Raw genomic sequence first — 13633 nt, forward strand, 5'->3', positions numbered from 1 at the left:
ACACTCTTCTATTCCCCACTATTCAGGAGAAGACTTCATTTTAATTCAACCTTCGAGAAATCAACATAATCCTGGGTATTATACAGATGAGAATTTAAAGGACCAGGGAGTACCAGAATGATTTTTTTCCCCTGTGACCAACATCTAGTATTAAAAAAAAAAAAAGGAAAGAAAAAAAAAGAAAATTAGCTCAAGGACTGCATTCCATGTCTTTCTGCCCCAAAAAGACAGGCAAGAGAAGCATACATAGTACTGATTTAGTATAAATTGAGACAATTTCCTTTTGCATCTACATGAAAGAGAGATGCATTAGGCAATGCTCAACAGGAATTTCCAGGTATCTAGAGGAGTTCTTCTATTAGTTTAGGAGAGACTTAAGAGGAGAAGCTTGTTTGATCCCTTGCAGGCTCATGAATCCCTCAGGGGGCACAGTAATATTCTATAAATACGATCCAGTTAATCACAGTTAATTCAGTACAGAAGCACCCAGCGCAGAGGAAGCAGTAAGACTGCATATTGTCAGCTGCATACTGGCATGGGTCCAAGATTCAGATTCATGGGACAAGCCATTCCTCACGGCTATTCATAATAGATTCACAAATCATAAAAACAGAAGGATCAGTAAATCATCTGATCCAAGCGTGTCTAAATGTATTAGGATAAAAGGATGGCCATCTTTCTGGTTTGATTCACAAGAGAAGCTCCACCTACCTACGCTGCCAGTCACAGATTACTGTACAGGCTTTGAGACACAATCCAGAACAACAATCTGGGCTCCTTGGACTTGTCTTCCCTAACAGCCTTAAATCATTCACATAATCAGAGTTATCTAGTTTGGAAGGGCCATCTAGTCCAACCTCCCATGCAAAGTGGTCCATCTGGGCCAGGCTACTCAGGGCCTCAGCCAGCTGAGTTTTGAGAATCTCCAGGGATGGAGTTTGTCCAGAGTAGCTGGGGAATCTGTTCAGGTGTGCGATCATCCTTATTATAAAATACCTTTCCACCTGTCTAACAGGAATTTCCTGTGTTGCAGCTTGTCTGTCACCTATCACTCTACTGCTGTACACCTTTGAGAAGAATCTGTCTCCAACTTCTCTGCACCCCTCCGTTAAGTAATCAAAGACAGCAATATCTCCACCCACCTTTATCTGTTACAGACCAAATAAATCCAGTTCTCTCGGCCTCTCCTCATTGTGCACTCCAGCCTCCGGTCATCCACTGAATACAGCTCTAATATGCCAATGTCCTTCTCATACTGGGGAGTCCAAAACTGGACACAGTACTGCTAGATGTGCTCTCACAAGTGCCAAACCAAGAGAAATAATTTCTTCCCTCAACTACACACATGCTAAAAAAGGCCAGCATGCACTCAATCTTCTTTCTTGGCCATGGCAGGCAGGTTGGAATTAGATGACCTTTAAGGTCCCTTCCAATCCAAACCATTCTATCATTCTTTGCTGCAAGGGCACACTGCTGATTCATGTTCACCTTGTTGTCCACTAGAACAAGGAACTCCTTCCTGACAAAGCCAATTTATACTCAGTCTCACCTGTACTGTCATATGGGATTATTTCATCCCAAATTCATAATTTCACATTCACTTTTGTTGAACTTTGTAATGTTTCTGCCAGTCTTTTTCTGTCAAGTTACTCTGAATACCAGCTCTAACCCTTGGATGGTCAAATGCTCCTCCAGTTTGGTATTGCCAGTGATCTTCCTGAGGGTACACAACTAATATTTAATTAACAACTGTACATAATTATTATATTTGACTCCATATTATACCCGATAAACTATGAAATAGATTGCACTAGTCAGATGTATACAAAAAGTTTGATAATCAACCCAAATCCTAGTCTACTGGCAAAAGCAGTTGTAGAGACAAAGACCTAACACTACCCACATGAAAAGGTTCTGTGTTTAGGGATTAAGGCTGAAATAATTTCATGGCAAAATTAGTTCTCTGATACAAACTGTTTTCAGTAAAAGCATTGCTGATGTTGTATATTAGTACATTACGTAACAGTCCTATAAATTCACAAGACAAATTATGAGATTTTTAGTTAAATTTTATTTGGGAAGAGAACTGGATACTAATGTATTTTGGAAATTCAACTGCCCTTTCTTACCCCTCCAGAAGAAAAAAAACTAAATCTCCACATAACTAACTTGACTTATTTCAGCATGGTTTTTCCCTAGGCTGTCCAGCCAAAAGTTTGCCCTAAACATACTTTTCATTTTTTACATGTTTCACACAAACCTGGACACCGCCACGGCTTTCCTCTGGGCAAGATTCTACTTAAAGTCTTCTTGGGGATAGTCTCAACTGCCCGCCATGCTCAGTTGAGTGGGATACACAAAGGCATCCCCTATTCTCCCATACTAATGTCACCAATTTTAAGGGCACTGCTTCCAGTGTATTTCTTAATCAGGTTATAAACCACTCGTTCTGCCTATATTAAAAAAAAAAAAGAGGAAACACCTCATTGAAGTATTGGCTATCAATTAATACAAAGACAAATTTTTCTCCCATTGCCTCTTTTTCTTTGTTTCTAAACACTTTAGAGTTGTTAGAGGAGTTGCCCAGCCAGGAGTACAACCCATTCCTGCACGGGCCAATTGCATGAACTGATTCTTGAATATGCTCTTTACAGAGAACATCTGTTCTCCAACAGACATCAACTACATTTGTCTGAGAGTTTGTTCTGAAAGCTGTATTCTTGCACTTCAACTTTCATTATTTACATTGTAAAAAAAAGCATCTATGGAGTTTTCAAACTGATCGTTTATAATGAAGCATGTTACCTGGTATTCTGGAGACAAAATGATCAGCTACTATGTAGCAGAATCTCTTCTTTTCTAAAAGAAGTCTAGATATGAAATAGATAATGTCAGCAGGACAAGCTCCATGATAAAACACAACAAGTGCAGGTCCTTCTGGAATTTTTTCATCACCACAAATCTCGTAACCTGTTAGGAATCAAAGACATAAGGGACGTCAAAGTATGATACAATTCTATCGCAAAGAAACTAACTTGCATCAAGCTGGCAAGCTGAAACCAGTATCCATTGAGAAGTGTTAGAACAAAGTGACAGCTAAAATGTCAAGAGGTGACTTGCAGCATTTACTAAGTTGCTTTCACAGGAAATACAAGCTTCATTTAAATCAGATGATCTACATTTAAAGGAAGACAGAACAACAACAACAAAAACAACAGCCTGGATCTCTTCAACTATTGTATAATTTTACCTTATTTTTTTCAGTTCACTGCCTTCAAGGCTGTAGCCCTCTGAATCAATCATTCAAGATAAATCAAAATACAGATTGGATAGAAGTGTTGAAACGCTACTATTTCAAGCTATTAGCTACCTTTCAAAGTCAAGTTCATTGCCATGAGTAACTGTTTAAGAAGATTTGACATGACAACATCCATTTATGTGGCTCTTTTTATTCCAGCATGTGAAGCTCATCTTTGTTACTTATCTCAGAGTTATACTTGCTCTATTTTTTCCATCACTAAGCACTAAAAGCTGTCTGAGGCTTTATGTGCTCAATTGAAACATACACGAACACATACAAGTTTCTTACTGTACTTGTATTTCTCATTTAGTTAACAGTGAAGAAAATATTCAGTTAGCACAAAATAACAAAATAGACCAGTTCAAAACATATTCAGTTAATACTGAGCAGTTTTGTTAGCATTTGTTTTTGTTTTCTTTTTAACTGCCACTTCTGAAGTTATCAGAAGAATCCCCCCACGCCCCTCTTTTTTAAACTTCTGTCTGTACTTTTGGCTCCTCTCCCACTGTTTTACTTTCTACACCTGTGTAGCTGCAACCTATAGCAAACACACCTACCTATCACCTCTGCCATCACAAGTGACCGCTAGCTGAGCTCCCTGCCAGCTGTGCACAACCAGAATGATACCTGTGTCTAACATTTGCACAGGTTACAGGTATCACACACCATTTTAGGGTTCTGTTATTTGTTGTTGTTGTTTGATTGGTTTTTTTCCCACTGCTGTGAGATTTCAGGAGGAAAAGTTCTTCCTGTTATATATCAATTAACCAAGTGGGGAAAACAGATATCACAAAACATTTCATTATTTAGTAAGAGAAGTGTTCAGAGAAGGTGGAAGCAGCTGCCAGGGCAGAAAAAAAGTCACATCAGTAGATGATGGACTGGATAAGAATATTTTCTGTGCAAATAAAAAGTTAGGCTTTTTATAAAAAAGAAAAAAGTTACTACGGATGAAAAGAGCCAAGGCCTTAAAAAATCATTTTCTTATGAAAAAAGTAAATAGCTTTTCATTATGAAGTGAGCATTTTAAGCTCTTTGATTTTGCTGTTGATTTTGATCTAGTGTACTTTCACAGATTTGAAAGTTACATCTTAGTCTTACAAAGCCCATCTGATACAGCCGCTGCACCATCTGGCTATCAATGCCTTGAAAACCCTCTTCCCTTTGACTGGAGAACAAATAGAGATGATTTTCAAGAAGGATTTGTTCTTTATGTAAATTGCTCTTAAACATCTCTTTCTCCTTTAGCTGCATTTAGAGTGAATGGTTCTGAAAGAGGCTTATGATTTCCTTAGAAAGAAAAGCCAAATCATTTATTAAGTCTGTCTTTATAAAAGATATAATAGTAGAGGGACAAGGAACAGAGCCCTTAGTTTTGACATTCTTCTACTAGAGAAAGCAGTTGTCAAAAATACATAGAGAGAAAGAAAATACAAAAAGTGGGGTTCTGTAACACTTTTGGGCTCTGAAGTCAAATTAAAGTAGTAACTAGTGAATGAACCAATGCTGAGGGTTCCTTTTAGCCACTGTTTGACATTACGTTGGTTACTTGTAATTAAATTACGCAAATGCGCAGAAATATTAGCTATTAGGTAACTGTCATTTAGCTTCCAGTGTTCATATATTCACTCAAAGAACAGAAAGAAGGTTTTTGTTTTTTATTGCTTGCTAAAAAGTTCATGGGACATGGCAAATTAATTTGATTTTTAACATAGCTATCATTTCAAGTCCTCCTGAAATGAGGAAAATCCAGTAGTTATTAAAAAGTAAAAAAGAAAAACAATTCAACAGTTTGAAAAATAGCACATATTCAGCTAGATGAAAGATCTCAAGGTAGCAGAAAAGGAATAAAAGTGCAAGACTGAAAACTTTACATCCAAAAGAGTCTCAATTGCTTTTTCTCCCAACTCTACAATGGTTGAAGCACAACTGGCAGTCATTGATTTGGGGGAAAAAAATGGCCTGAATTTCAAATTTCATCCAACAGCAACAACAATCAGATGTACATTGATAATCCTCAAAGGTAAAGCCAGCAATAAGAGCTTCAGCACCTTTTAATGAAAAGTCAGATCTTGCTTACCATGCCATATTCTTCCATGTCGATCCCATATGGTAGTCAACATTTTTCTTGCACCATCCCAAATGTTACCTGAATTATCTCCACTTAATTTCCTCTTCCTTTTATAAATATTTAGAAGGATAACAGTACTGTAGATAAAGGTGAGGAAGAAAATTCCTGGAAATATAAAAGCTATTGCAAGTGGAAGCAGCAACCATGAAAGGTAGACTGTATAACCCAGATAATCTTCAAGATGCTCCACACCAGTCCATTCTCCCAGTAAGTGAGCCACACAGGTTAAGTAGGACAGCGATATTGGTCCTGCAGTACAGGATTCATTTCCACCTATCATCCTCTGTTTAATCAAAAAAAAAAAAATGCAGATGAATAAAGCCTTAAAAAAGACAGCCATAAACCTACGTATACTGCATAATCATACAAAATACTGATGCATTTTATTTGTATACCATGTACTACACAAGCCAGTAGGCCATGTTAGAAACAGAATGGTTCACACAGCAAAACCATTACTTGATTCTTTTCGGTCATTTTTGCGTAGCGGAAATGCTGACAGCTCTAATTTGAGAAAGATAGAATGGTTTTTTCTTCTCAAGCTATTTTCTCTCATTAAAAACTGCACATCTTATAGAGATCCAGGACATCTATTTTATTTCCAGTTCTCAGAAAGCTGCATTGATTAGTTGATTAGTATAATTTATTGTCCTACGTCATATGCAGTACACTCAAATCTTTGTCACAAGCATTTACTCCAGAAGGAAACAGTACAATCTCAAATTCAGTGCTACAAAAACCCTACCAAACACTTGCACTAACCATGAACATACAATGACTCAGTAAGAAGATGGCCTCAAGTAAGCAAGTCTTGCTCATGTAGAAACTTTTAATTGCATCTGGAAACTTACAGATCATGAAATGCAAGTCCCAGAAGACAACACAGGGAGGTTCCACAATGGAGGAGAAAAAGATCACAAAAAGTCCTCAGAAAGCTTTAATTGCTCAGGATTTATTGTGTCTATGCATACGAACCTTCTTCCGTGCCAGTTCCTAAGAAGTTTCAGTGTTACTTCTCTCTGGGCTGATATTTCATACTTCGTATAGTTCTGGAGTAACACTTTTTTTCTCTGATATGTAGGGTTTAGGGGAAAATTTGCTATTCACTTCATCTTACAAACCTGAGACAACCTGTATGCTGGGATATCTTAGCTAGAGTTCTAGAACAAGAGAAATATCTTTGGAAAAAAATTCCTAGTCTAGAAAAGTTTCAGTCAAAACTTGGAGTAACTGTTAATCAAGTTAAGGGGGGGGGGAGGGGGGAAAAAAAGCATTTTGCAATTATAATGCAGACTTGCAGAGGGAAATGGATGGATTTTAATTAAAACCAATAATTTCTGAAAGAATCTGAGGGGTTTTTTTATTACTAAAATGTGACTTACAACATATTACTGCAGAGTTCCTATGCAGAGAGACATGTATCCATCACTCCTTTACTCTTGCTGTTTCACAAGCAACAAGAGACTGAAATCCAGAAGATAATTTTGCTAATGCTATCAGAATCCCAATGACAGCAAATACGAAGAAACAGATCAGTTTTACTCCACACTTGCTATGAGACACTGAAGCATGCACCAGAACAGAACTCAGCTCACTTATTTCCCCAGTCTCAATTGTTCCTCCCCCATTTTGATATAGCAAGGATGTTCCTTTCACTTGTGTTTTGAAATTGGCCTATACCCACATTGCTCCAGGTAACTCCTATTCAAGAGAAGACAGAGGATCTCCTGACAAGAGCTTTGCTCCCACGATCCATGCCTGTTCCACCAATCCAGGCTTACAAAACTCTGCTCTGCAGCATGTTCTCGAGGACAATGAGAAGAACAGCTGATTAATCTTCAGCTAAGTATAAGCACATGGCATAAGTTAAAGGCACTTCACCAATTTCATGCGTGTGCATGTAATGGGTGGCAGGGAGGATCAGTTTGGACAAAAAGGATGGGAAAGAGCATGTGGGAGAGCAAGGGGAAGTTCTTTCTCATTCCAGTTGTCAGAGACTAACTCCAGAACCTGTGAGGCAGCAAACAACCACAGAAGTCCAAAGAACACAACTTCCGAGACCAAGTAGGATTTAGGAGTAGGATTCAACATTGTATTTACCAGATCGTCATGCCTGGACTTCTCCACTGGTTCCACCTACTAACCAGAGAACAGTACGTAGGCATGAGCTATGGCACAAGAGCTTTTTAAAACTCAGAAGTGGATACAGAACTTCAAAGATTATTGAAAGTTACGCTTTCCCTCCTACTACATTTTTAATTGTTTATGACTTTCTCCAAACACAACGTCCTCATCAAGTAAATTTTAAGTCCTGTCCACACATGTCGGTCTTGCAAAATATCACTTGGCCTTCTGCATGAAATGTGATTGCATTTGAGGTATTGCATCTCACTGCAATTTTATAGGTTTGCTTATGTACCTGTGCAGTAACCTGTAACATAAATAAAAATTCTTTCCTGCCAACCACAGAGATAACAGCTGAAGTACTGCCTTCCCTTAGGGACCATCAATTCTACTCTGAATAATGCTGTTTCCTAATCTTGAAGGGAATCATGGAATATTTTAGAGTGGAAAGAATCACTGGACAGCACTAATACAACCTCTTGCACAAAGCAGAGCCAACGAGTTAGACTGGGTTGCTCAAGGCACTGTCCAGTCCCATTTGTAGTATCTTCACGTATGGAGATCCTGCTGCTTCTCTCAACCCCTAATCAAGTGCTGGACCACCCTCACAGTGAAAATGCTTTTCCTTGATCTAGTTAGAATTTCCCTTACTACAATTTGTTCCTGTTGCTTCCTGTCCCGTGGCTGAGAACTCTAATCCCACCTTCCCTGCAACCACTCGCTAAGAAGAGCGGTAAGATCCCCATTAATCCTTCTCATCTTCAAGAAAAACACACACACCTCCCTCCACCTCCCCATGTCTGCAGTGTGCTCCAGTCACCTAACAGTGTTGGTGGCCCTTCTCTGAGTCTCCTCCAGGCTGTCAGCACCTTTCTTGTACCGTGAGGCTCTAAACACGTGGTTTCATGAGTGATGAAAAGAGGGAAATAAATGCTTCCCTGACTACGGCCTTGCCCATGCAGCCCAGCATGCAGACAGCCATCCTGACCCATGTTCAACTTACCATCCACCAGATAAAGGTCTCCTCCAGCCTGTAAATTTGCTCTCCCGTTAAGAAATCTGGCACATGCCCTGATGGTCCACAGGAATGCTCTGTTTCCAAGCCTAAATGTGATTTACGTTACAGCTTCACCTAACGCCCTACCAAAGGTAAGGGAAGGGGGATGACAGACTCTCACTCCATCACCAAAAAAGCACACGCATGCCCTGAATTTAATAAAGGCCCCACACAGTTCATGTACACTACTAACAGACAGTCATTTTGGGCTGTCCCACTTCAGAGCTGTTTAGCTGGTGACTGCCCAGCACCATTAAAACTACAAAATTAAGCATCCTGACTTCTTGAAGCACCAGTGACACTACTCTGATCGGGACCTCCTTCAAGCAAAGGAGGAGAGACTGTCCTGCCCTCCCTGTCAGAGGTGGGCTGACATCTGTCACCACCCAAACCTAAAAACTGCAGTAGGGGTGCCCTACCACCAAGTTCCAACCTTGGCCAACTTTGCAGCAGAATCCCTCTGTAGTATGAACGCACCCTTAAAAGACTTATTTAGCTGGCATCTCTAACACGTTTCCTGCCACGCAGCTCGAGCCGCATGCTTTTAACTTCAATACAAACTTCCTAACGGTGTGACCGATAGCGACTGTCACTAGATGATAGCGGTACAACTTCTCATTTGCCTAACAACATTGCACGTGGACTTACACTGAAGGCTTGGCGCTGACGGAGACTGGAAACAAGGCTAACATACGATTCCTTTCGTTAATTTCTAGTATATGGCCCAGACGAGCCCTTAATTAAACTGCAGCTGTGCTCTTCGGCAGACACTGGGCTACCTGAGCCACGGCTCACCGTGTCACGAGAAGCAGAGCACCAGCACGCTGCAGTCTCACCACACGCCTGAAAAGTCCAGGTGGAACCTCCGGAAAGCATCCCAGTGCCCCAAAACTGGAAAGTTACTGAAAAACAACAGCTACAACACGCCCCAGCCAGCAGAAACACGCCGCCTTCTACTGTGCCGGCCAGATACAGGAGGTATTTGCACAGGAATTAGCAAAGCTACCACCAAAACAAACGAAAACAAGACGACTTCAGAGCCTGACAACGCCGCTAACAGCATCTGCGACCTAAGGGGGAGGACCCTGTAGCTCGGAGCGTGCCCCGGTGCTGTTTCGCAGCAAGAAGCGCCCTGCGGAGCCCGGCCGGAGCCGCGGTCACTCGGCCAGCCGCGGCCCCACGCTCCCCAATCACAAACCCGCGGTAACGAGCCCGGTGCCGGTGCCGGTCCCCGCTCACCTTCCCCTGTTGGCCGGGGCTCCGGCTGCAGCCCCGCGCCCCTCCCGGGGCCTGCTTTTATTCCTTCGCCCACCGCCCCCGCGGAGGCCGGGTGCCCGCGGGGCGGCGGGGCTCGGGCGGCTCCTCGCGGGGCGGAGGGAACGAGGGCGGCGGCGTGAGGGGAGGAGGAGGAGGAGGAGATGGAGGAGGAGAAGGGATGGAGGGAGCCGCTCGGAACCCCGCGCCGTCGGGGCCGCGGGAGCCGCCCGGACCGCGGCCTGCACCGCACCGCGCCGCCCGCAGCTTCCGTGGCGGAGGCGGCCGCCAGGGGGAGCCGCCGCCATTTGTGCCGCCGCCCGCCCGGCTCTGCTCCGAGCCCTGCTGCTGGGCTCCCGGAGCCCGGGGAGCGGGGCCGGTGCCCCGGTGGGTGCCTTGGGGATCGGGGTCGGTGTGGAAAAGGGGCAGTGCACGGCGTCTTCGCTGCCCTCTTAACCGGGTGGTCAACCGCGCAGTGGGTTGCCTTCATTACACTGCCGGACCGTGGTTTGTGTGAGGGTTTTTGGTGAAGATCTTTCTTTTTTTCAACCAGTAGGTATGCGAAGGCATGTTCATAGAATCACAGAGTCGTTAGGGTTGGAAAAGACCTCCAAGACCATCTGGTCCAACCATCCCCGTACTACCAATGTCACCCACTGAACCATGTCCCTAGGCACCACGTCCAACCTTTCCTTAAACACCCCCAGGGACGGTGACGCCACCACCTCCCTGGGCAACCCGTCCCAGTGCCTGACTGCTCTTTCTGAGAAGAAATGTCTCCTCATTTCCAACCTGAACCTCCCCTGGAGCAACTTGAGGCCATTCCCTCTAGTCCTATCACTTGTTCCCTGTGAGAAGAGGCCGACCCCCAGCTCCCCACACCTTCCTTTCAGGTAGCTGTAGAGAGCAATAAGGTCTCCCCTGAGCCTCCTCTTCTCCAGACTAAACAACCCCAGTTCCCTCAGCTGCTCCTCATAAGACTCTTATAACACTTGTGTTCACATTCTCCTGCAGAAGCCATGTGTTGTCGTCCTTTGCTTCCTGTCGGCTGGCCTGGAACCTCTGCAGTCTGTGTGGGATGCTCGTAGCGTCCTGGATGCTTGCTGGGACCCTTCCTGACACTGTACACTCGGCAACTTCTCCAAAAGGTCTCCACTGACCAGAATTCATGCTTCCCACCTTCCCCGTTCCCCTGTTTTCCATTTAAAAATGTAACGTGTTTAAAACTGCATATGCCTACACAACTGCAAGTATTTGTGCTTAGACTTAAAAATACAGAGGTCTCTTTCCAGTGACATTTGAAATGGTCAGGAACTTCAAACCTGGATTAGATTCACACTGAACATGGAGGACACAGACAAATTTATACCAGCCTTATTCCGCAGTTTGACAATTAGAAGTAAAATGACTTAATTTTTATTCAGTTTGATTAGGGCAACAGGAAGGCAATATGATATGCAAATAACATTATCTAAACAATGTCTGGTATCTGTTTGTTTGGTTTTTACAGTGTTTGGTATTTTTGACATGTTTTGCGTACAACTCAACTACTTGTTCTCTAATTATTTCCATAAACCAAAACTTCTTTGGCTTAAATCTTTTTAACCAAAGATAAGGAATATTAAGGAAATGTTGGTATTCCTACCACAGAGTAAAGTGCAGTTGCTATATTGAGGGATTTTTTAAGGATTTTACTGGGGAAGGATTTTTTTATTTTTATTGTTTTGTGGGGAGGGAGGGGTTTGGTATAGGGAAGGGAAAAATAGTAATATATTCCATTATAGAAATAACTCTGGAAGAACCCTATGAATACAATAGACTTCATTTTTGAAAGTAAAAAAAAAAAAAAAGGGATTCGTTGGAAATAACGTCAGGGTTGTGCTGATGTTATGTATTTGATAAAATTGGTGTGGGGACTTCATTCACATGCAGACTGTATTCAGTGTATGTCTGCTAATATGCCTGGACATGAACAGGAGTCCAAACCACACAGTCCAGAGTAGTTTTGCCCTTCAGCACAGCTTAAGTCATGCTGCTTTAGTTCTCATACGCTACTCCTGAAGTCGTGCATGCTGTTCTGTGCAGTATCTCACTGAATTTAGTATTCCTGAATCTTAGCAGTTTGGACATGATGTTTTAAGCAATGTTGACATAGATTTGACTGTCCTGAAGCCTTGGATATGATTCCGGGATCTACTTGTTATATAAATAAATGCAATAAATAAGAGGATATTGCAGTTATACCAGGCTTGGTTCCAGACATACAGGTTTATTTAGCTACTGCACCAGCTGGACTGAAATTCAACAGTTTTCAAAACAACAGCACCATTCTGACATCACCTTTAGGTAAGATAAATTTAGCATCAATTGGGTAAAAAACTCTGCGTGTCTTTGTCATGCTTTTTTGACTATCTTTTACATTTACATAACCTCCTGGACTTCTGAACTGGGGTTGTTCCATTGTGTGTTTTTATAACTTTATTTACATTATTGACAATTTATTTTTCCAAATCTACCAGAACTTTTTCCCCTAGTGCAGCATCTTAAAAAGTCATAAACGTGTTTGATTTGGAGATGACCAGGGAAAGGTCATCTCCATTTGCTGGGTTTTCATTTCTTTTTTTATATATATTATAGAGAAGCTAGAAAATTTGCATTGTAGGGGTCTCATCTCATAGGCAATTACAGTTGTATTTTTATGAAAAGAAGCTCTACTTTCTGGTAGTTTCTGTAAGACCAGTTTCTAGTTCTAGTTGCTATATTAGAGCAGTTCTATATTAGAATTCTGTATTAGAGCAGTATTCTAACATGTTGGGGCGGAGAGGGGGGAGTTTAACTATTTTTAGTAGAAAAATCAGTCTTATTCTTCATTCAAAACCACTTGGTGTTTCTAAATAACATTTTTGTCCATCATTGTGAGAACCCAGTAAATACTCTAAGACAACTATGATAGAAAAAAAAAAAAAACAACAGAAAGTAAGTTTCACTCCATCTCACTTCAGATAAGCTGTAGATAATGTAGGGATGCATGTTTAAGATGAAATAGCCCAGAAAAACCTTGAGTTTTATTAACAAACTGTTCTGAGCTGTCTGAGATACAGCAGCTCTAGGATCAAATCCCCACTTTGAAAGATAGCCATTGTCCTGATTACATATCCTCTATCCAAGGCTAATGCTTTATTCCAAGTTGCAGCATGGCCCCTACCATCAGGTATGAGCACATGGAGTTTGAAAGTTGTGTTACTTTCAGAATACAGATGACTGAAGCATATTAACTGATGTTAATGTGCTTGAAAAACAGGATAGGATAGAGAATGATGCTGTCTAGTCCTTTCACATGGTTCTGTGATACAAGGAATGCTTTTAGATTTATTACTCCTAATTCCTGTTGCTTTATCATCTGTGCTTATTTTAGTACTTCATAATCCTTTCTTTTAGTTCATTTTCTCACTTGAGTTAAGCTCAGACTTTGAATTTTAGCTTATATTGTTGGAGTGCATTATACACGGCTTCATGGTTTGAATTCCTATTCACGTCCAGGCATACTAGTCAGTATCTTGATTTGCTTTAGTTTATCAACTCCTATGCATGTTGTATCTCTGCTGAGAGAAAAACCTTTCTGCCTGCATACTGCAGTTACAGTTAAGGGGTTCAAGTAAACATTCTTATGTTCTATGACAGATCTGAGTTTTTTTTCAGGACAGGACTCTTGTCTTTTTGCTCAAGGGAAATAACATTCTTCAAGGGATGCTCACCTGTCCATTCT

The 13633-nt window shown here is 41.6% G+C and overlaps 1 protein-coding gene and 1 long non-coding RNA gene across 13 annotated transcripts in view; one reads left to right on the forward strand and one right to left on the reverse strand.

The window, feature by feature from the left end:
- Positions 1-10426, reverse strand: part of LOC308190160 (DGAT1/2-independent enzyme synthesizing storage lipids-like) — a 36457-nt gene extending 26031 nt beyond the window's left edge. For 7 of the 11 annotated variants that reach the window (XR_013946944.1, XR_013946945.1, XR_013946949.1 and 4 more), the window contains exons 1-2: positions 5382-5715; positions 2806-2970 (exon numbers count right to left, since the gene is read on the reverse strand). Coding sequence is in view for 2 of the 11 variants with exons in the window: in XM_080581179.1 (XP_080437305.1) it covers positions 2806-2970; positions 5382-5712 (496 nt within the window). In the remaining 9 variants the exon portion in view is untranslated. Of the gene's footprint in view, positions 1-2805; positions 2971-5381; positions 5716-9852 lie in introns of those variants that run through there. The other 4 variants (XR_013946947.1, XR_013946948.1, XM_080581178.1 and 1 more) reach the window with 2 other exon arrangements.
- On the forward strand, positions 6816-12837 carry LOC308190163. 2 transcript variants are annotated; one of them, XR_013946960.1, is made up of 3 exons: positions 6816-9816; positions 10421-10760; positions 10882-12837. It is a non-coding gene; the product is annotated as an uncharacterized lncRNA (long non-coding RNA). The 2 variants fall into 2 exon arrangements; XR_013946961.1 differs by having other exon boundaries at positions 10424-10760.
- The last annotated feature ends 796 nt before the right edge of the window (positions 12838-13633 follow it).

The sequence above is a fragment of the Anser brachyrhynchus genome (assembly GCF_964034855.1).
Source record: "Anser brachyrhynchus genome assembly, chromosome: 2".
NCBI classification, from domain to species: domain Eukaryota; kingdom Metazoa; phylum Chordata; class Aves; order Anseriformes; family Anatidae; genus Anser; species Anser brachyrhynchus.